Source organism: Ovis aries, chromosome 11 (assembly GCF_016772045.2).
Source record: "Ovis aries strain OAR_USU_Benz2616 breed Rambouillet chromosome 11, ARS-UI_Ramb_v3.0, whole genome shotgun sequence".
NCBI classification, from domain to species: Eukaryota; Metazoa; Chordata; class Mammalia; order Artiodactyla; family Bovidae; genus Ovis; species Ovis aries.
The window spans coordinates 30,339,020-30,360,765 of NC_056064.1; the positions used below are offsets into that span (position 1 = coordinate 30,339,020).

The window sequence follows — 21,746 nt, forward strand, 5'->3', positions numbered from 1 at the left end:
TAACGGCACACGCTGTACCTGGCTTTCTGTCTGCGCTATTTCTTGGCAGAAACAACCACTTTGCTATCAGGATGGTCAGCTGTAGTCAGAACAAGCTCATGGAACAAAGCAGTTTAATTAAAGGAAAAATATATATAGTTGGGTTACACTGCCATTCTCTTCAATCCAAGATGGAAATTAATTTATAATAACCTTATCTTTTATTCATGGCACGCTGCCTGTTTCAGAGCATGTTGACATCCTTATACGTTTCAGTTAAATGTGAAATAATTGTGCGTTTCTGATGGGCTGCAGGTCAAAGTGCTGAGAGAACCTCGCTGAGTCTCGACTAGCCATTCGGAGCAGTCTGGAACCACTGGGGAATTCTCGGTTCCCTGCTGATGAATCATGATATTTAAAATTTCGAGGACACCTAAAGGCTTCGAAATGGCCCTCTAAGATCGCTGCGAGCCAGCCTCCACGAGGGGTCGACAACAAAGAGCCCACGCGTTTTCCTCTAACAATGTGCGTCTCTCTTGCAGACCAATCTGACCGAGCTGAAGTCCTTCGGTTCCCCACCACCGGCGGTGAGCAATGTCAGCGCAGCGGTGATGGTGCTCATAGCCCCCAGGGGCAAGGTGCCCAAGGACCGCAGCTGGAAGGCCGCCAAGGTCACCATGGCCAAGGTGGATGGTTTCCTGGACTCCCTCGTCCACTTTGACAAGGAGAACATTCACGAGAACTGCCTCAAGGCCATCAGGCCATATCTGCAGGACCCCGAGTTCAATCCGGAGTTTGTGGCCACCAAGTCCTATGCGGCCGCAGGCCTCTGCTCTTGGGTCATAAACATCGTGAAGTTTCACGAGGTGTTCTGTGACGTGGAACCCAAGCGCCAAGCACTGAGCAAGGCCACTTCGGACCTCGCTGCTGCCCAGGAGAAGCTGGCGGGCGTTAAAGCCAAGATCGCTGTAAGTGACCCCCACCTGAGGCAAACAGCCCCCTCCCCCAGGCCCCAGCGCCTCAGACCTGACTTTTAAAGAAAACCAAATTGTTATGTAAAATCTCATTTTTCAATAGAGGAAACTTTTAAATTTTTTTTCTCAAATACCGTGTAGTCCAAACAAGATAGATCCACCGGGCCATGGGTTTAAGCTTTGGTCCTGAAAGGTTTTTTCCATTTCCTCCAAGGAAAGAAAAGATGACAGACGGATACATATAATAAATGAACAGTATTATCCGTGGAACCAGCTGCTATCTTATTAGTCACAAGTGAATCTAATATTTTTGCACATCTGATAGTTAAGAACAAAAGGTCAAAAAAGGGAGATTCTTTAACCTATTTTATAGAAGTATAGTTGATTTACAATGTTGTGTTATTTTCTGCTGTATAGCAAAGAGATTCAGTTACACACACACACACACACACACACACACACACACATTCTTTTCCATTATGGTTTGTCACAGGATATTGGCTATAGTTCCCTGTGCTGTACAGTAGGACCTTATTGTTTATCCATCCTATAGATAGTAGTTTGCATCTGCTAATCCCCAAACTCCCAATCCATCCCTCCCCTCACCTCATCCCCCTTGGCAACCACAAGTCTGTTCTCTTGTTTGTGAGTCTGTTCTGTAGATAAGTTCAAAAATGGGAGCTCCTTTTTCCTCTTTGAGACAGTTTTTCACCACCTTTCCCCACCTTGTGCATCAGGATCTTCCATTCTGGCCACTGTCCACCCCCTCACTCTCATTGCTGTGGACATGTGTGTCTGTGGGATGTGTTAAGCCACCTGTGCTGCCTTTTAGAAGTCTGTAAGAACACCTAGCACGTTGTGGTTTGGGGTGGGGGTGGTTCCTTGGCCATAAATATATAATTATTAGCTTCTTATTGATATTTTTGTTGTATGTCCCTCACCCAGGATTGGGGGATGGAGATGACCTTGGATTCACCCCTATTTAAGAGAGATTCCCCTTGAACTTCACTTTGCCATTAAAATGACATGTGTTCACGTTCAGTCATGTCTGACTCTTTACGACCCCATGGACTGTAGCCCGCTAGGCTCCTCTGTCCATGGGATGCTCCAGGCAAGAATACTGGAGTAGGTTGCCATTTCCTCCTCCAGGGGATCTTCCCGAGCTAGGAATTGAACCTGCATCTCCTGCATCGGCAGGCAGATTCTTTAACACTGTGCCACCTGGGAAGCCGTTACAATGGGTATCGCCAACGTGAGAGGTGGAAATCAGAATCCTGTAGACTGTCACGGCAGCTAAAACCCCATTGGCAGACCTTCCAATCCACGCTGTGCTGTTCGCCAGTGGGTGACATATAGAAAGGGCTTTCAAGTACCCAAACTTCAGCTTCCTGACATAAAATGGACACAGTAATAGCCCCCACTTTGTGAGTTTGCCATGAGGATCAAAGGAGAGAAGCAGGTAGAACAGAGGCCCAGAGCCCAGCCCACAGGAACACAGGGAGCTGCCGCCACCACCAGGGTTCCTGTGACCCCTGACCCCTGCATTACCTCCACCTGCTTCTCCACTGGCTGCAGGTGTCATCATGCCTGTGTCCAAGCCCTGGTCACCACCACGGTGAAGCTCAAGCCGAAACTTTCCCTGGATCTTTCGTTTCTACATGTGCATTCTAGGCAGATAAGATCTTACTGCACATTTCTCGTGATGATAAAAAGGGCTTTACAAATTATGAAAAGCAAGATGGCAGGCTTGCTTCATGCTTCAAGTTTCACAGGTTTATTGATCCGTAGATTAAATTCCTCAGCTACAGGCCTCAGTTCAAAGATCCTTGCAACCAGACTCTCTATAAAAAAGAGATGCTTTGGCAAAGCAAAGAATCTCCCAGTATGTTTGCTTTATAAAACCTGGATATTCACGGGCCAGATTACTGATAATCAACCTCACAACAGCCCTCTTGAAAGAACACCAGGAGCAAAACACTCTACCACCCTGTTGACTGCTTCTAGGGGGGAAAAGACCTTCTGATCATTTTCATAGTCTTCAGTCTCTCTCAGAAAAGTGTTACAGGAACTACATTTTCAAAGCTCTCTCTCTCTTGCTCAAGTTATTTTAACGAAAGGAACATTTGGTGCAAAGGGAATGTTTTCAAAATGTTTATACCTTTTCAGTTAGCCAACATGCACATGATGGGCTCATTCAACCTGTGAAAGCAATCAGAATATTTTTAAAATACTTGGCTACCTTAGGAAGGCACTTCTCTTCTGCCAAAATATTTTTTGAAATTAAAAATAAAAAGATGCCTTCTTGCTTTGAACAACCTCCTCTCCATCCTTTGCTCATCCACATGCCTATCAACATAGGCATGACATTCACCTACTAATAACAGGAGGGTGGACTGATACCCATTGCACATATGGATGCCCACCTAGGCAGGAAAGTGCCTCCCTCTGTGTCACTGAGGCCACAGCCAGCCCTCTCGAGTTGCATCCCCCCTTCATCCCCTCCAAGAAGAGGAAGCCTGTTTTTAGGATTTTAGCATAATTCCAAGTAAAGAATTTTTTTATCAGAGTATGCTTTCTTTATAATGTTGTATTCATTTCTGCTGTACCAAAAATTTTATATTCATGATGCATAAAGCAAAAAAAAAAAAAGGCATCTTTCAGAACACATTCTACAAGGTAATTTCAATTTGATTATATATATAATTAAAATCCCTGGAGGAGGAAATTGCAACCCACTCCAGTATTCTTACCTGGAGAATCCCATGGACAGGGCAGCCTGGCAGGCTACAGTCCATGCGGTTGCAAAGAGTCAGACACAAATTAGCAACTACACAGATAATTAAAATACACACCAATATGAATAGTGGTGGTTATCTCCAAGTAGTAGATTTTGGATGTTTTTTGTTTATCTGTATTTTCTTTTCTTCTGTCACAAACACATATGAACTTGACAGCTTAAAAATATAATAGCAGTAAAAACAAGGAAGTCATCTTCACCAGGCATTTACTCACTCATTAAGTAAAATAACAGAGCAGAGAAGAGCTTCAAGTGAGTAATGAAAGTCTCCTGACCTTTTCATTCTTTTGTCTGTTTCTACTGATTGTTGAGCCATAAAGAAAGCTGACGCTTACTCCTTGGAAGAAAAGTTATGACCAACCTAGACAGCATATTCAAAAGCAGAGACGTTACTTTGCCAACTAAGGTCCGTCTAGTCAAGGCTATGGTTTTTCCAGTAGTCATGTATGGATGTGAGAGTTGGACTGTGAAGAAGGCTGAGCGCCGAAGAATTGATGCTTTTGAACTGTGGTGTTGGAGAAGACTCTTGAGAGTCCCTTGGACTGCAAGGAGATCCAACCAGTCCATTCTAAAGGAAATCAGTCCTGGGATTTCTTTGGAAGGAATGATGCTAAAGCTGAAGCTCCAGTACTTTGGCCACCTCATGTGAAGAGTTGACTCATTGGAAAAGATTTTGATGCTGGGAGGGATCAGGGGCAGGAGGAGAAGGGGACGACAGAGGATGAGATGGCTGGACGGCATCACTGACTTGATGAACACGAGTCTGGTAAACTCCGGGAGATGGTGATGGACAGGGAGGCCTGGCGTGCTGCGATTCATGGGGTCGCAAAGAGTCAGACACGACTGAGAACTGAACTGACTGAACTGAAAGAAAGCTGAGTGCCAAAGAATTGACGCTTTTGAACTGTGGTGTTGGAGAAGACTCTCGAGAGTTCCTTGGACTGCAAGGAGATCAGACCAGTCCATCCTAAAGTAAATCAATTCTAAATATTCACTGGAAGGACTGATGCTGAAGCTGAAGCTCCAATATTTTGGCCACCTGATGCTCATTGGAAGAACTGTCTCATTGGGAAAGACCTGATGCTGGGAAAGATTGAAGGCAGGAGGAGAAGGGGATGGCAGAGGATGAGATGGTTGGATGGCATCACCGCCTCAATGGACATGAGTTTGAGTAAGCTTCAGGAGATAGTGGAGGACATGGAAGCCTGGAGTGCCGCAGTCCAGGGGGCTACAAAGAGTTGGACATGACTGAGCAACTGAACCGAACTGAACTGAGCTGAGCTGAACTGATTGTTGACACCACTCAGAGCTTGCAACCCAATGGCTTAAATGTGTTTTATCTGTCCTGCACATACTGCTTGGAAATGATTTAACTGGTGGCCAGTATTTAAAACAAAATATCTGATTTCTGGCCAGTCTTACAACAATCACAAGATTCCTGAATATCACTGACTGACTCTGGCCTTAAGCAGTGGCTTCCCACTCGAGCAGGCGGTTTGGCTGCATTTTGTCACAGCCCCTACCACCGCCCGTTTTTTTTTTATCATTAGACTCATCTGGCTAGTTTACATCGTCTTCCTGTTCTGTGCATCTGAATTTCTGAGCCCTGTCTACATGCTGTGCTGCATCCATTTGTCATTGTTCTTCTTTAGACAGTTGACTTTCTGCTCCAGGAGGCTGGACGACGATCATCTCCTATCTCATTTTACAGTGACTCTGTTTCGCCGACATGACCTCCATTCCTTGTTCAATCACACAGAGGCCGCTTCCTTGGAGCCCTCGTGTTCAAGATGGAGTTAGTGCCCTTGCCTTTAGCTCATCTCCCCCGCCCTTACCTCCCACTTTCCTTATCATTACTTATCGTTATTTGGTTTTTGAATCACCAACACTGAAAATCCCTACATTGTAACCGAAATCAGTTGTCCCAGATGCTCCCCATTGACTGATTCAAAAAACTGAAAGAACAGTAAATTATATTTATATTCTATGAATCTGTCTATATTGTTCATAACAGATCAAAGTACAATTACATTTCTTTTTTAAAATACCTTTCCCCCTGGAATTTCTACTTTCTCTTTCTCTCTCTCTCTTTCAATTAGTTCCTTTGGCGGGGGGGGGGTGGGTGGGGGGGAAGCTCTCTAGGGACTTCCCTGGTGGTCAGTGGTTAAGACTTCACTTTCCAACTCAGAGTGTACAGGTTCAATTCCTGGTCAGAGAGCTAAGATCCCACATGCCTTGTGGCCAAAAAAACAAAACACTTTTTTTTTTTTTAAGAAATATGGTAACAAATTGAATAAAGACTTTAAAAAAATTGTTCACATTAAAAAAAATCTTAAAAAAAAATTAAATCTCCATCCAATCCAGTATTCTGCTGAAGCATACCTTTGTTCCCAAGACCTTTTTTGCTTGTTTCCAACTCAAAGCGCCAGTAATGGAGAGTAATCACATTCACTGCTCTCTTGGGTTCATTCCAAAGACTTCTGGACCCCATGGCTTCTTTCTTGATTTCTTCTCTTGTTTTGCTTTGGCTCACTCTTAAATAACTTTTTCAGAAATGTTACATGAGAGGTAAATTATCTAATATTCTGGTCTGGACATATCTGTTTGTTTCTAAATTGAATTGACAGTTTCACTGAGTATTAAATTCTGATACTAATATTTTCCTCTTAGAACAGAGTGCTTTATCTTTTGGTCTGGTGAGAAGTCTGATGAACAGTCAGGGTCCCATTCCTTTGTGGGTGCACTGTGTTTCTGCCTTTCTGGAAGTCCTTCGATATATTTTTTTTCTTTATTCTTGGCATCTGAAATGTTGCACTGATGTACTTAGCTGTCATTCTTTTTTTATTCTCTGCGCTTGGCCTGTAGAGACTTATTTTCTTCAGTTCCACAAGATGCTTTATAGTCTTTCTTCTGTTTCTTTTTTAACCTTATTTTCTGGAATGCATATTGATTAGATATCGGAACTTCTCAAAGTAAAGAAAGTGACAGTCACTTCAGTTGTGTCCAACTCTGTGACCCCATGGACTATATAGCCCACCAGACTCCTCTGTCCATGGATTCTCCAGGCAAGAATACTGGAATGGGTAGCCATTCCCTTCTCCAGGAAATCTTCCCAACGCAAGGATAAAACTCAGATCAAATCTGCATTACAGGCAGATTCTTAACCTTCTGAGCCACCAGGGAAGCCCATAGAAACTTCTGATGGGTCCTCTACTTTCTCTCATTTTTTTCTCACTTTATATTTTCTTGCACTGTCTGGATTTCCCTCCAGTTTGGGTTTTAATCGTTCCCTTGAATTTATCCCCTGGTGGTTCAATTGGTAAAGAGTCTGGCTGCAATGTGGGAGACCCGAGTTCATTCCCTGGGTTAGGAAGATCGCCTGGAGAAGGAAATGGCAACCCACTCCAGTATTCCTGCCTGGAGAATTCCTTGGACCAAGGAGCCTGGCAGGCTACAGTTCATGGGGTCACAAAGAGTCAGACACGACTGAACGACTTTCACTCATGATCATGTTAGAGAAGTCTTGGGAAGAAGAGGAGGTAGAAGAAAGTGGCCAGCCCCACCGTTAACTGGATGCCTCACCTCCCAGTTAAGCTGCTTGGCTGTATAAGCCTGGCTCTTCATTTCTTCCTCCTGTGACTTGGCGATGATGGACAGAGCAGCCTGAAGCCCTACTGTGGCACAGATGCGAGACCTATCTGGAGGTGTCTTCCATGCCACTCGGTGGCTTTGTGGATGCAAACAGGCGTGGCAGGGGCAGCAAAGACTGTGCGCTTACATTCTAAATTCTTAATACATTTAGAAAAACCTAGAACCAAGTCTTTTAAAAAAAATGTTCCTCTACTTTGGGATAATTGGAGAGAATGGAGGAGGTTAGGTGAAGTTGTCTTATACTCCTGAGACCTTGAAGCAAGGGGAGAACCCAGGTTGCAGACCAACTCCAACCTGCAAACCAACTGCAGCAGACAGTCTGGCTCCTCCCTGCACCCCCACCCCATATCCTGGGATCCTTCTATCCATTTCCAGGCCTCCCCAGGCTCCAGTGAGCTTTTGCTTCTAAAAGCAAAGCAGCGCTTTCACTTTTTTCTCAGCGTACTGGAACCCATTTTCCTCAGTACAGAGAGAGACAGAATTTAAGTCTCTCTCTCCTGGTCCATTCCCTGGGTCAAGAAGATCCCTTGGAGAGCCCACTCCAGTATTCTTGCCTGGGGAAATCCATAGACAGAGGAGTCTGGTGGGCTACAGTCCCTGGGGTCACAAAGAGTCAGACACAACTGAGTAACTAACATTTCATTTCATTTTTCCTGGTCCATCACCCCCTCCTGCTCCTGGACCATTGACTGTGTGAGGGACATGAAAGCTGGGTTCTCTCTTTTGGATCAGGACCCTTTGGACTCCCACGGGGATCTGCCTGAGAGCCCCCCAACTTGCCTTCCTTCCCTTCCTTGCCCATTTCCCCAGTCCCTCACAGCTTCTTCCGGGGAGCATGGGGCTTCTTTAAAAACGCCCTGCACATGGACCCTTTATCTCTGAAGCACTGGAATTGCTGACAGACCTTGCGTTCCTTCCTCAACAGCACCTTAATGAGAACCTGGCCAAACTCACGGCCAAGTTTGAAAAAGCAACAGCCGACAAACTCAAATGTCAGCAAGAAGCTGAAGCGACTTCAGGCACCATCTCCCTTGCAAACCGCCTGGTAAGTGTGAGCCTCCAGGGACGGGGTGGAGGAAGAGGGGGGATTTAATTACACAAGCTGAGCTTGTTGGGTGCCTCAGAGGTACATAGTAGATGAACACAGCTGAGCCCCACTTTGACAAGAGTGGCAAGAAATATTAAAATGCTCCGGGCTGCAGAGGCGGACTCCTGGGGAAAGTATGAATGTACACCCTGATCTGGTCAAAGATTTCCTATAGGGATGGTTGGGAGGAAAGGGTGTGGGATCCTTCAGGCAGCTTTCAAGAGGCATGACATGCTTACCTGTACCTGCAAAGGCCATGGGAATCGTTGGAGACAAAACTAGCCTTTGATAGGCAAACCCAGGCATTCTTCCTTGTGTGGCGTTTGATAACCAGGATGTGAACAGGATGAGGCGCTGAGACAGAAGCAGAAAGGAGCCAGACAGACAGCTGACTCGGAGCATGGCCACCCATGACCTTGGTCTCTCCAGCAGGGTAGTCACTTACACGGCCACTCAGGGCTCCAAGAGCCAGTGTCCCAAGGACAGAAAGTAGAAGGTCCCATTCTCTTAAGGCCTGGGACCAAAAGCCGGCACAGCATCCTTCCTCGCGTTCTACTAGACAAAGCAGTCAGATCCGGGGAGAGGGACCACAGGCCCCAGCCCCTGACAAGAAGAGAATCTCAGGATTTGTAGCCATTTTCATCCCCTGTGGCTTACATTTCTCATCATGAATCATCAGCTCAGAGCCTGCAAAGCAGCGCCCACTGGACGTGATGTCTCTTTATGGAGGGCCCTTACAGCACCTCCCTCACGAGTGAAAGGAAGTGGAATCAATCCCTTTTCATACACGTTTATTCCAGCCACCATTTATGTGTATAACAAAGCCAGGTTTCCCAGTTCAGGGACAGGTGATTCATAACTGTCACTGAACCAGCTGCACTCTAGTGATGGGAGGTGAAGCCTCAGGTGTATCTGAGCCCTTGTGTCTTGAACCTGCCGCTGCACAGCTCTGAGACCCCCAACCTCACTGAATGGTGGGGTGTAGAGGCAGCTTCTCCACAGACGAGCTGGAGGCAGTCAGGACCTCCCTGCCAGCCTGTCATCCGTTCACTCCCCTGCCTGGTTCCCAGAATTTCCCCTGGCCTCTCTGCCCAGTTGGAGACTTTTCTGCATTGGTCCTCATAGGAGGAGAGGTGGGGCTCTGCTCTAGGACTCAGGACAGATGGTCTCTGAAGCTCCCCCCACTTCCACTGACCTGGGGGTTCTGACAAGATGCTGGGACTTTCTGATCTTTATCTCTGTGATCTAAGACTGGGTGAGGATGGTCAGGTGGGGTAAGCCCCTCAAGTCTGTCAGCTCTGACATCCTTGGATGTCATCTTTCAAGGAAGAAAAAGCGACCAGTCATCACACCATAGCACAGAGGGCTTCCCAGGTGACTCAAGCGGTAAGGAATCTGCCTGCAATGCAGGAGACCTGGATTTGATCCCTGGGTCAGGAAGATCCCCTGGAGAAGGCAATGGCAACCCACTCTGGTATTCTTGCTGGAGAATCCCATGGACAGAGGAGCCTGGTGGGCTGCAGTCCAGGGGGTTGCAGAGAGTCGGACACGACTGAGCATGCATGCGTGTGCATAGCACAGAAACCAAGCTTCCCCTAACAGCCCGCCTCACAGCCCTCCCACAGGGAGACTGTCTCTCCTCCAGCGAGGGCGCCACTGATGTGGGCCGCCAGAGTCAGGCCCTGCTCTGCAGTCGTGGGACTTCATTTCTGTGCATCTGTGCCTTAATGACCATGCCCATCTCGCCCGCTGTGAGTGATGTATAGTGCAGTTGATTTTCTTTGATTTTCATATCTTCAGTATTTGAAGAGAAGGGAGAGGTGCTTGAGTTTCTGCTACGTTTGGAGTACCAGACATGAGCCCAAGTGATGATCACACACAGTCACACTAAATCCTCTTCACAGCCCTTCGAGCCAGGCATGTTCATCTCTATGCCTGTCGAGGGCAGAGCCCTGAAGCCTGCATTCAGACCCTGTCTCTCCACGGCCCGTCGGGTTCAGGGCAGAGAACAGGGGCTCATTGCTGCAGTGTTTGCTGCGGCCGGTGCAAACCCGCATTGATCGCAAGGGCCACAAAGATGATGTCCCGAGTCCCCTGCTGGGAAACGTGTGCTGTGCAGTCTCTGTGGCTGAATTGCGGCTCTGTGGCCCGTGGTATGACGTGCCTTCTCCCCCTCTCTGCTCTTTGAAATGGCAGGTGGGAGGCCTGGCCTCTGAAAATGTGAGATGGGCAGAAGCTGTGCAGAACTTCAAGCAACAAGAAAGGAAATTATGTGGAGACATTTTACTCACTGCAGCTTCCATCTCGTACCTGGGCTTCTTTACAAAGCGATACCGCCAGAGCCTCCTGGACGCGGCGTGGAGGCCCTACCTGAGCCAGCTGCAGGTTTGTCTGGCCCGCGTCACTCATGAGCTCACGTGACAATAACAATCCAAATCTTCTAGTCCCTCCCTGCGTTCTTCCTCCCATCACCTCCAGAGCGTCCCCTAGTGACCTCCGGGATCCAGGAGGGAGACCTGGGCACCCATGTCCTTCCGCACTTCTATGTACCGCCATGCACTGCCCTCCAGGTCGCCTGGGGACAGCGCCTGTCCTCCTTCTGGGGTCTGTGTGGGAACTCTGGTCCACCCCCTCCATGCTGTCTCCTGACAGTTCTCAAAACTGTTAAACCCAGGAGGCACCAAATACATCCTGTATTTCCCTCCAACCTTCCTGCTCTTGTGCCAAACTTAATAGCAGCAGTGGAGGGCAAGCCTCTTTCCCCATGGAAATGCTGCACTGCCCCCTGGTTACTGCGCCCCAAAGTCCACCATCTGTGTCTGTGACCCACAGATACCCCTATGAAGGCAGTTCGTTGGCTTTGGTCAAACGTCCTCAGCTCTCAGTGTGAGTAGGTGGCTGTTACTCCCAGCTTCTCCCTCCACGCTGACATGACCTGCTGGGGAAATGCCAGTTTCCAGCTGAAGAGGACTCAGGGTATGTTGCCCCTCGGCACTCCCACATCACTCATGGTCCTCAACCCACAAATACTTGCCGAGTCTTCAGCCTGTCCTACATGCCACTGGCAGGAGGCACAGAAGACAGTCTGTACCAGGGTGTCGGCGGGACAGTCTTAGTCCAGCAGACAAGACGAGAGTCATAAGAAGCGGCTGCCTGAGAGTTAGCACGGAAGGATCACCACATGCAGTTACGGTTGTGTTCCAGAATGCGTTTATAGGTGTCTCCTTGGAACACAAAGCCCGGACCGTCTAGTGATGGCTGGCTTCTCAGATCAGCTCATAAAATCCCACCCACCTGATAATTTGCTGAACAGCAGTTTAAAAACTGTTATAGTGCATTTCCTTGGTGGTCCAGTAGTTAAGACTCTGCGCTTCCAAGTCAGGGGGCACAGGTTTGATCCCTTGTTGGGGAACTATAATCCCACATGCCACATGGCACGGCCAAAAATTTTTTTTAATTTTTTTAAAAATTAAAAAACAGTTACAGTACTGGGAAATAAATAAAAAATTAAGCTGTTATTTATTCACTTTGAACATCTATGGAAAGGAAATTGTTGAAAGGACAATCGTTAGCTGAACAAATGAAGGCAAGGAGCGCAATAGCAGGTTAATGAGGCGTTTTCTAGCTTTGCTTGGGGGACTCAAGTATTTTTGTGCCATGGACCCTTTTGGCAGTCTGATAAAACCGATGCATTCCTTCTCACAGTAATGTTTTGTAGCATGTAAAATGGAATGAATACGATTACAAAGGAAAACGATTCTATTGAAATACATTTCTGATTTCAGGATAAGAACCTCCAGCGTCTGGTTTTCCCTTTGAGATCTGCTCGAAGGTATAGAATTGGCCATTCGTACTCTTAGCAGATATAATTAAAGGGAAAGGAGATGGTCTGGAGAGGCTTTCCTGAGATAACTGGGAGGACAAACCACAGAGAAGAGAAGGATGGAGAGGTTAATATTAATAACAGTGCACATGTGTGAACCTCAAGAGCGTTCTGCAGCCGACACAAAAGGTCACACGTATCGCATGATTCCATTTATGTGAAACATCCAGAATAGGCAAATCCACACAGACAGAGAGCAGATTAGAGGCTGCTAAGACCTGGGGGTAGCCGGGAATGGGGAGTGACTGCTCGTAGACATGCGGTTTCATTTCGGGGTGAAGAAAATGTTTCGGAAAGAGACAGAGCTGACGGTTGCACAGCATTGTGAATGACTAAATGCTGTTGATTTGTGCACTCTGAAATGGCTAAGGAATGTGAATTTTACCCCAATTAAAAGAAAAAGTTTCTAATAAAAATGATTATTCTGAGAAGAATTAAATGAGCTGAAAGAGGTAAACAGAAGAAAAGGTAGGGTTCCCAACAGTGGACAGGTTTGCGGGACGAGCTCCTGCAAGCAGCCTTGTGTTGAGGGGGGTGGTCTGCAGCAGGAGAAAGGAGAGGGTCTGCCGTCCTTTGGGAGCTGGGCATTGGCAGCAAGTGGTGATGCCAGTGAGAGGAGAGGGTGATCGCTGGTGTGAAGCCTGGGCCGTGAAGCACAGAAACGCGACAGGAGATGACTCTGCTAACGTGGGGGGAGGATGGAGACTGCTGATTAACATGCAAATGACACTTGTTTCTCAGTCATGTCTGACTCTTTGCAGCCCCGTGGACTACAGCCTGCCAGGCTCCTCTGTCCATGAGATTATCCTGGTAAGAATGCTAGAGTGGGTTGCCATTTCCTCCTCCAGGGGAATCTTTCTGACCCAGGGATCAAACTTGCATCTCCTGTGGCTCCTGCACTGGCCGGCAGATTCTATACCACTGAACCGAATCCACCTGCAAGGCAGGAGACAAGGATCCCTGGGTTGGGAAGATCCCCTGGAGGAGGAAAATGGCAACTCACTCCAGTATTCTTGCCTGAAAAATCCCTTGGACAAAGGAACTGGTGGGCTAGTCCAAAGGACTGCAAAGAGTCAGACACGACTGAGCAGACACACCTGGATTTGATCTGATTGATCTACGGTAGTCATTTGACTTAGAGAATATACCGAAGAACCAAGGATGACAAGGGTGGAATTTCTGCTGCCGTTCATTCCTCAAGAGAAAAGACTATCAGGACGCTGAGAAAACATGCTCCACAATCACACAGCCAGGAAAACTCTCCTCAGGGGGATTTTGGTCTTGCTTTTTAGAGGAGTTCTGTCTTTTGAATGAGCTTTGGCTCCACCCCCTGCTTCTGTTCTGAGCGCCTGTGCCCTTTCTTTCCCACCAGGTTCCAATCCCGGTGACCCCCAGCCTGGACCCCCTGCAGATGCTGATGGATGATGCTGATGTGGCCACATGGCAGAATGAGGGCCTCCCTGCAGACCGCATGTCCACGGAGAATGCCGCCATCCTCCTCAGCTGCGAGCGCTGGCCGCTCATGGTGGACCCTCAGCTACAAGGCATCAAATGGATCAAGAACAAGTATGGTGAGGACCTCCGGGTCACCCAGATCGGCCAGAAGGGGTAGGTGTCTGCACACAGAAGTTCCCACTTTGCCAACTACGCAGAAGGGAAAAGTGTGATGAGTGGATTTTAAATCACCGAAGATTGTTTCTATCCTGCTGGTCCCCCCAGGAGTTTTCTCCTGATTGCCCTCTCAGTTTAAGAAACATCTCAGCAAGAGATGCTTGGGCGCTGAGTCTCTGCTTTTCTTTCTTTTTATTTTTGTTTTTATTGGAGTCCAGCTAGTTTACAATGTTGAGTTAGCTTCAGGTGTATAGCAAAAGGAATCAGTTATGTTGTTGTTTAGTTGATAAGTCATGTCTGACTCTTTGTGATCCCATGGTCTATAGCCCTCTAGGCTCCTCTGACCGTGGGGTTTTCCCAGGCAAGAATCCTGGAGCAGTTTGCCATTTCCTTCTCTAGGGGATCTTCCTGACCCAGGGATCGAATTTGAGTCCCTGCATTGGCAGGTGGATTCTTTACCACTGAGTCACCAGGGAAGCCTGAATCAGTTGACTTATTTGAAGTTTCTCATATAAATAAATGAGCCCTATAATTCATCACTTTTTCCAGCACTCTCAACTTTTGGTCTGTGATATCCTTTAAGACTTCTTTATGTACCTGTATTGTTCAAGTTATAGAAAATATTTTATTATCAGCTAATGTAAATCCCTCCTGTTATTTTTCATCATCATTTGTTTATTTCTTAAACTGTTCTTACTGTTTTTTTAAGATTAACTTTAAGATTTTTGGTCAAGGTTTAAAAAATTATATTGTTATTTATTGTGTGAATTGAATCACATCAAACTTGTAAATCTATTTAGGCAAAATCAATTTTTTATGTGCTTATTAAACCTCTGCATAACATTGAAAAATTAAAAACAGCCTAGCTTTTGATAATTGATTGTTAAGTAAATTAAGATGTATCAATACATTCTAATAGCCAGTCACATAAATATTGTTATAGAAGAATATTTAATGACATGGGAAAATATTTATAATACATTTGATGCACCAAACCCAGGTTGTAAATTAAATGAGCTGTGTGGATCAAATAATAAATAAACATAAATACAAATGCAAACATAAATAAAAATATGAATAATATAAATAAATAGAAATAGTAATAATAAACTTGAAAATATCATATATCCAGACATGAACATTCAACACCAGAATGTAAATGACACAAGGATTACAGTAAATTCATGTTCTTTTTGCATTTTGTTACTTTTCCTAGAAGCATATCAGATCACATAAATACCATTTTTAAATTGGAAGATAATTGCTTCACAGTGCTGTATTGGTTTCTGCCATACCACCACATGAATCAGCCATGAATATACGTATGTCCCATTCCTCTTGAGCCTTCCTCCCAACCCCCACCCCATCCCACCCCCCTGGGTTATCACAGAGCACCTGGCTGAGTTCCCTGTGTCATGCAGCCCCTTCCCACTGGCTCTCTCTTTAAGCATGGTGATGTGAATGTTTCAGAGCTGCTCTCTGAATTCCCCCCTCCCTCCCTCTAGACAGAGATCTGTCCTATACCTCTGCATCTCTACTCCTGCCCTGCAAATTAGTACATCAGTACCATTTTTCTCAAGTCCATATATATGCATTAATATATGATATTAGCTTTTTCTCTCCCTGACTTGCTTCACTCTGTGTAACAGGCTCTTGGTTCATCCACCTCATTAGAACTGACACAAATGTGTTCCTTTTTGTGGCTGAGTAATATTCCACTGTATATATGTACCACAACTTCTTTATCTGTTCATCTCTCGATGGGCAAGATCACATAAATGTCATTTTAAATAAAAAAAAGACGTGCCCCTGAAGTCATCCCAGAGAGCTGTGCCTCCAAGATGACCCCTGTGTTCCAGAGGCCACAGCCGCCTTGTTAAACTGCCTCAAATCCATGGCTTGCCATACTCTCACCTGCCCAACTCTCTCCTCAGATACCTTCAGACTGTAGAGTGTGCTGTGGAAGCCGGGGACACGGTGCTGATTGAAAATCTGGGAGAGTCCATCGATCCTGTGCTAGGACCCCTGCTGGGGAGAGAAGTCATCAAGAAAGGACGGTGAGACCCAGCTGTCCTGCGGGCCTTCCAAGGGGCTGGTCCATGGCCCCTGTAGAACCGTGCACAGACCTGCTCTCCCTAGAGCCTCCTCTCCCAGCTAGCTAGTTCTCCTGAAGCACCTCCTCATTCTTCCAAAAGAGGAACCCCTAACTACCCTCCTGTCCTAGAGAAAGTTTCCTGAGGAGCTGCCATCAGCCAACTCACTGGCCTGCTTCCTGACAACCACAGCACACTCCTCTGGAGGAACTTGAGGGAACGTGATGGAAAAGCAGGCTGACTGTTTTCTATATATACATTTATTTATTTATCTTTATATTTTGGCTGTGCTGGGTCTTGCTTGCTGCTTGAGCTTTCTCTAGCTGAAGCGAACGGGGGCTCCTCTCTGCTTGTGCAGGCTTCTCACTGCGGTGGCTTCTCTTGCTGTAGAACACGGGCTCCAGGGCTTGCAGGCTTCAGTGGTCGCAGCTCCTGGGCTCAAGAGCACAGGCTCAGTTGCTCCACGGCATGTGGGATCTTCCTGGATCAGTGATTAAACCCATGTCTCCTGCATTGGCAGGCTGATTCTTTACCACTGAGCCACCAGGGAAGCCCCAGGCTGAATTTTAACCACAAGGATTTCATCTAAGCCAGCTGTCTGAGTTCTGAGAACTCACGTCTTTGTCGATTCGACGAGTGCCTGTTGCTCTGGGTGCCAGTAGTTGATCAGGGCTGAGCAAGGGTCTAGGAGAAGGGGGAGGAAGAGAGAGGCAGGGAAGGGCTACAGGCACATAGGAGAGGGGGTGGGAGTTATCGGGAAGGACTGGTCGGACCCACTGCTCCGACCTTAAGCCACCTTTGCCTGTCCTTGTTTAGTCACTAAGTCACGTCCTACTCTTTGCAACCCCGTGGGCCGTAACCTGTCAGGCTGCTCTGTCCCTGGAATTTCCCAGGCAAGAATACTGGAATGGGTTGCCATTTCCTTCTCCAGGGGATCTTCCAGACCCACGTCTCCTGCATTAGCAGGCAGATTCTTTACCACAGAGCCACCAGGGAAGCACCCTTGCATGTCCTTAGCAGGCACTTAATTACTTATTTCAGCATTTTCTCCCATAGAAGTAATGTTCCACCAATCACGAGACAATGTAAGCTTTACTGCTAGCCCGTAGTCACCTTTGGGCAAACTCTTAAGAAGGTGCCCCTTCCTGCAAGTGCTTTACTGCCATCTGCTGGAAACATTTTATAATGCGCTCTCACGTACGTGCACCACTAAGTGGATAGCTCTCCCTCCAGCCTTACCCGAAAAAATAAACATGATGGCCGTGGGAGAAGGTATGTGAGCCTCCACCCTGTTCCCTGCGTGAAAGCTCAATCTAGACATGCCTGTCCATCTGAATGGCAATATCGTTTGCTACGACCTTGCCAAAACTCCCCTGCAGGATTCTGTCCCTGACCAAAGCTCCCAGGAAGGCACCCACCTTCACACGAGCCTCTTTGTTCCAGGTTCATTAAAATCGGAGACAAAGAGTGTGAGTATAACCCCAGGTTCCGGCTCATCCTTCACACCAAGCTGGCCAACCCTCACTACCAACCGGAGCTGCAAGCTCAGGCCACCCTGATCAATTTCACTGTGACCAGGGAAGGCCTGGAGGACCAGCTGCTGGCTGCGGTGGTCAGCATGGAGAGACCCGATCTGGAGCAGCTGAAGGTACACGAGGCGCCCACCCAGCAAGGGAGGGAGGAGGGAGATGCTCTGCCACCCGACCCTGCCGTGCACCCTCCTCTGCATGTGGGGGTGGGGGATGTTCCTTCAGAAGTGGAGCCGTGTGGTTCTTCTGGAGCTCAGAGGAGCACCAACACCATGTTGCTAGAACAACATCATGTTCCTGAAACAACACCAGTTCCCTGGAACATCCCTTGGGAAGCAGAAGGTAGAGCAGGCTGAAGACCAGGAAGCAGAAGGCAGCTGGGAGAAACTGCAGTCCTGTCCAAGACAGTTTTGGACCGCTCATCACAAGTGTTCATGTGTCTATGTCCAGAACTAAATGGGATTCATTCCTGCAGGGGCAATAGAAATAGATTCAACCGTGTTAGGGAACATCTTAGCTTGAGCTGCCATCACAAAATACTAGAGGCTGAGTGGCTGGGACAACAGATACTTATTTTGTCTCAGTCTGGAAGCTGGAAGACAGAGTTCAGAGTCCAGTTTCTGGCAATACCTCTCTTCCTGGCTTGTAGGTGTCTGCCGTCTCACTGTGCATTCACAGACCTCTTCATTGCATCCACACAGAGAGCAAGCTGTCTGGTGTCTCTGCTTATAAGGGCAATGATCCCACCAGAGAGACCCCATCCTCATGATTTCATTTAACCTTAATTACCTCCTTATCTAATTACCCCCATCTCCAATACAGTTGTGTGGAGGTGTGGGGGGGGGGGAGGGGCTTCAACATATGAATTGGGAGGGAACACAATTTTGTGTGGAGCGAGTAGTGTCCTTTTTCCTATCTCCTTAGATATGATTGGATTGTAATAGCAGGGGAATATTAGAGAGCCAGGGAGCTGATTTAAATTGGGAAGTTCAGAAAAATATTCTATAAGCAGATGGCATAAGCCTTTGGCATGGAGCACTCCCAGGAGAGTCAAGAGTGAATCCTGGTTATAAGGCCAGATTGAAGCATGTGGTTTTCCTTTAAGCTTTTTTCTTTGCATTGAAGTATAACGGATTAGGGCTTCCTTGGTGGCTCAGACAGTAAAGAATCTGCCTGCAATGCAGGGAACCCAGGTTTGATCCCTGGGTCAGAATGATCCCTTAGAGAAAGGAATGGCAACCCACTCCAGTATTCTTGCCTGGAGAATCCCATGAACAGAGGAGCCTGACGGGCTACAGTCCATTGGGTCACCAAGAGTCGGACATGACTGAGCAACCAACACTTTTACTTTTCACAAAGGAGAGCTATTCCTTTTGAGGACAGCAGAGTTATGACAGAGAAGTAAAACTTGACCCCATCCTCTAGCTATTCCCTCAGATAACTTCCATTTAATGACTAGACCATGTCCCAGCATTCTGCTAAGCCTTGCACAGCACTGCTATGTGTAGGGCCAGGTTTAACCCAGCTAAGGCTACTGTGAAAGGGGAATTCAGCCCAAGATCACTTGATTAGTGACTGCTGCAGTTGGGGTTCAGGTCCTCAGCTGATCTGACGTGCTCGTGGTCCTGAGCACTCCTCTGTTCCACCTCCATTTTGCTAAGGGCAGGGCCTCTGGTCCCAAAACCCTCTGTCTGTTCAGACCTACCTGAGAACAGGATGCTCTGGGCTCCTATACCTGACTCTCCCTTATGTGATACTGCAGTCAGAGCTCACAAAGCAGCAGAATGGGTTCAAAATCACCCTCAAAACATTGGAAGACAACCTGCTCTCTCGCCTCTCCTCGGCCTCCGGGAACTTCCTGGGAGAAACGGCCCTGGTGGAGAACCTTGAGGTCACCAAGCAGACTGCCGCGGAAGTTGAGAAAAAGGTAAGACCTGGCAGCCTGGGCTGGGGTGGGTGGGGGCGGACAGAGGCCGTCCTCCTGGTCCCTGAGTCCACCGTCCAGGGACAAATGTCAGAGTAGGAGATGGCTGATCCATCTTCCCGAGTTTCTCCTGGAAAGTTGAGCTCGGCAGGATTCCTGAAACGACCACCTCACCACCTGCATGACAGAGTCCTCACCCCCTATAAAATTCTGTTGACAACTCTACTCTGCAAATGTTTGACCGGCACTTAGATCTGTGCAGGGGCCTGTGTTCTGTGCAGGAAATAGTGGCTCAAACTGAATACCTTAGTCCATGGAGTTGCCCTGAAGCTAAGGAATCATGCTGGTACACAAGTACATGGCTGCACCCCCAGAAAACCCACAACCTGCAAAAATCTCACAAGTCTAATTTCAATGAGAAAATTTTAGTGATGTCCCAGTAAACTGAGCTCTCAAAAAAAAATTTTTTTTTAATTATCATCCTGCAAAATTACTTAGCATATGTTTCCTTCCTTTAAAGGTGTGGAAAGGAAAGTGGCAATTAAGGAAAACCTTCCTGATGGTCTCTATGTGTGTGTGTGTGTATGTGTTAATCCCTCAGTCGTGTCCAACTCTTTGTGACGCCAAGGACTGCAGCCCACCAGGCTCCTCTGTCCATGAGATTTCCCAGGCAAGAATACTGGAGTGGCTAGCCATTCCCTTCTGCAGGGCATCTCCCCAACCCAGGGATCGAACCCAGGTCTCCTGCATTGCAGGCAAATATTCTTTACCATCTGAGTCATCAGGGAAGCCCAACAGTCTCTATGCAGTCTGTGGAAGCATGAGTCAAGCTCCTCTGCTGAGAGTGAGGGTGTGGTGTTGAGATAGGGGGCCTGGGGAGAGGAGTGAAGGTTTTCAACAGCTGTTGGAGGAGGCGGGAATGAAAGGGACACAGGTTAATGGACAGCATGAAGGACCCAGGTGACATGAAAAATATGAGTCAGTGAAAACACCAATCTGAGCAACTATGTGATTTCTATTCAGTTCCACTCTCTTCTGAGAATCTTTGTCTTTTAACTACTGGTTTAACCAAGTTTTACATTTTTAAACATTACTGATACAATTGGATTTCTTTCTACTACCTTGATTTATACTTTCTATTAACAATCCTTTTGTTTATTTTTTCTCCTTTCTTGATTTTTTTTATCCTCCTCTTTTATCCATTGCTAGTTTTAAAGTTATTTACTGTTTATTTTATTGATTAATCTTAATTTTTCATCAATATATGAAAAATATATTTCATTTCATATGTGACTTAACAATATATATATTGACTTAACAAAGTCTAAAATTAAGCACTATATCTAGCCTCTTTCAAAACATTAGAAGGATATTAGAAACTTTGATTATTTTTTTCCATCTTCCGTTATTGTTTTATAGCATTTTGCTTCTACCTTGCTTTCATCTGCTACTTCCAAACTGGTCATGTTTTTTATAGTCTTTGTTATTTAAATTGACTGTACATTTAAGAAATTCTTGCATCTCACTTACTTCTTTTGGATTCAATTTTCTTCTAATCAAAGAAAATAATTACTTGTTCAAGGGTCTGTGGATAGTAAGCTTTCTTTGACATTGACTGCTTCTTCAAAGTAAAACCTCTGGTCTTTAATCAACTTTGGAAAATTCCTAACCATTATATCTCAAACATTGCTTCCCCCCTATTCTGTCTGTTCTCTACTTATTTCTGTTACATACACTTTGAATCTTTTTATTTTATCTGCCCGGTCTAAGAACTTCTTTTACATATTTTCCAACTTTCTTTCTCTCTGAGCTGCTTTTTAAACAGTTTCCTCAGATTTATTTGTTAGTTTGCTTATTCTTTTTCAACTCAAGTTCATTATTTAACCAGTGTACTGAGTTTCCTATTTAAATAGCTGTATTCTCATGTTTGGAAGTTCTATTTAGTTCTTTTTCAGATAATGTCTGTTCTTTTTTATAATGTCCTGATTTTATACTTTCTTTTATCTCTACTGCTTTTAAACAGAATTAGTTAATGAGGTAGGTAGGTAGTCACTCAGTCATGTCCAACTCTTTGTGACCCCAGGGACTGTAGCCCACCAGGCTCCTCTGTCCATGGGATTCTCCAGGTAAGAATACTGGAGGAGGTTACCACGTCCTTCTCCGGGGGATCTTCCAGACCCGGGTATTGAACTCGCATCTCCCACTCTGCAGGCCGATT

At 46.4% G+C, this 21,746-nt stretch overlaps 1 protein-coding gene across 5 annotated transcripts in view; it reads left to right on the top strand.

Annotated features, from left to right (window-relative positions):
- DNAH9 (dynein axonemal heavy chain 9) overlaps nt 1-21,746 on the top strand; it is a 285,514-nt gene that overhangs the window by 212,016 nt on the left and 51,752 nt on the right. For all 5 annotated transcript variants that reach the window (XM_027974876.2, XM_060394831.1, XM_042255676.2 and 2 more), the window contains 7 exons: nt 522-947; nt 8,327-8,446; nt 10,685-10,873; nt 13,744-13,979; nt 15,917-16,039; nt 17,519-17,723; nt 19,367-19,531. In XM_027974876.2, the coding sequence (XP_027830677.2) occupies nt 522-947; nt 8,327-8,446; nt 10,685-10,873; nt 13,744-13,979; nt 15,917-16,039; nt 17,519-17,723; nt 19,367-19,531 (1,464 nt within the window). The remainder of the gene's footprint in view (nt 1-521; nt 948-8,326; nt 8,447-10,684; nt 10,874-13,743; nt 13,980-15,916; nt 16,040-17,518; nt 17,724-19,366; nt 19,532-21,746) is intronic.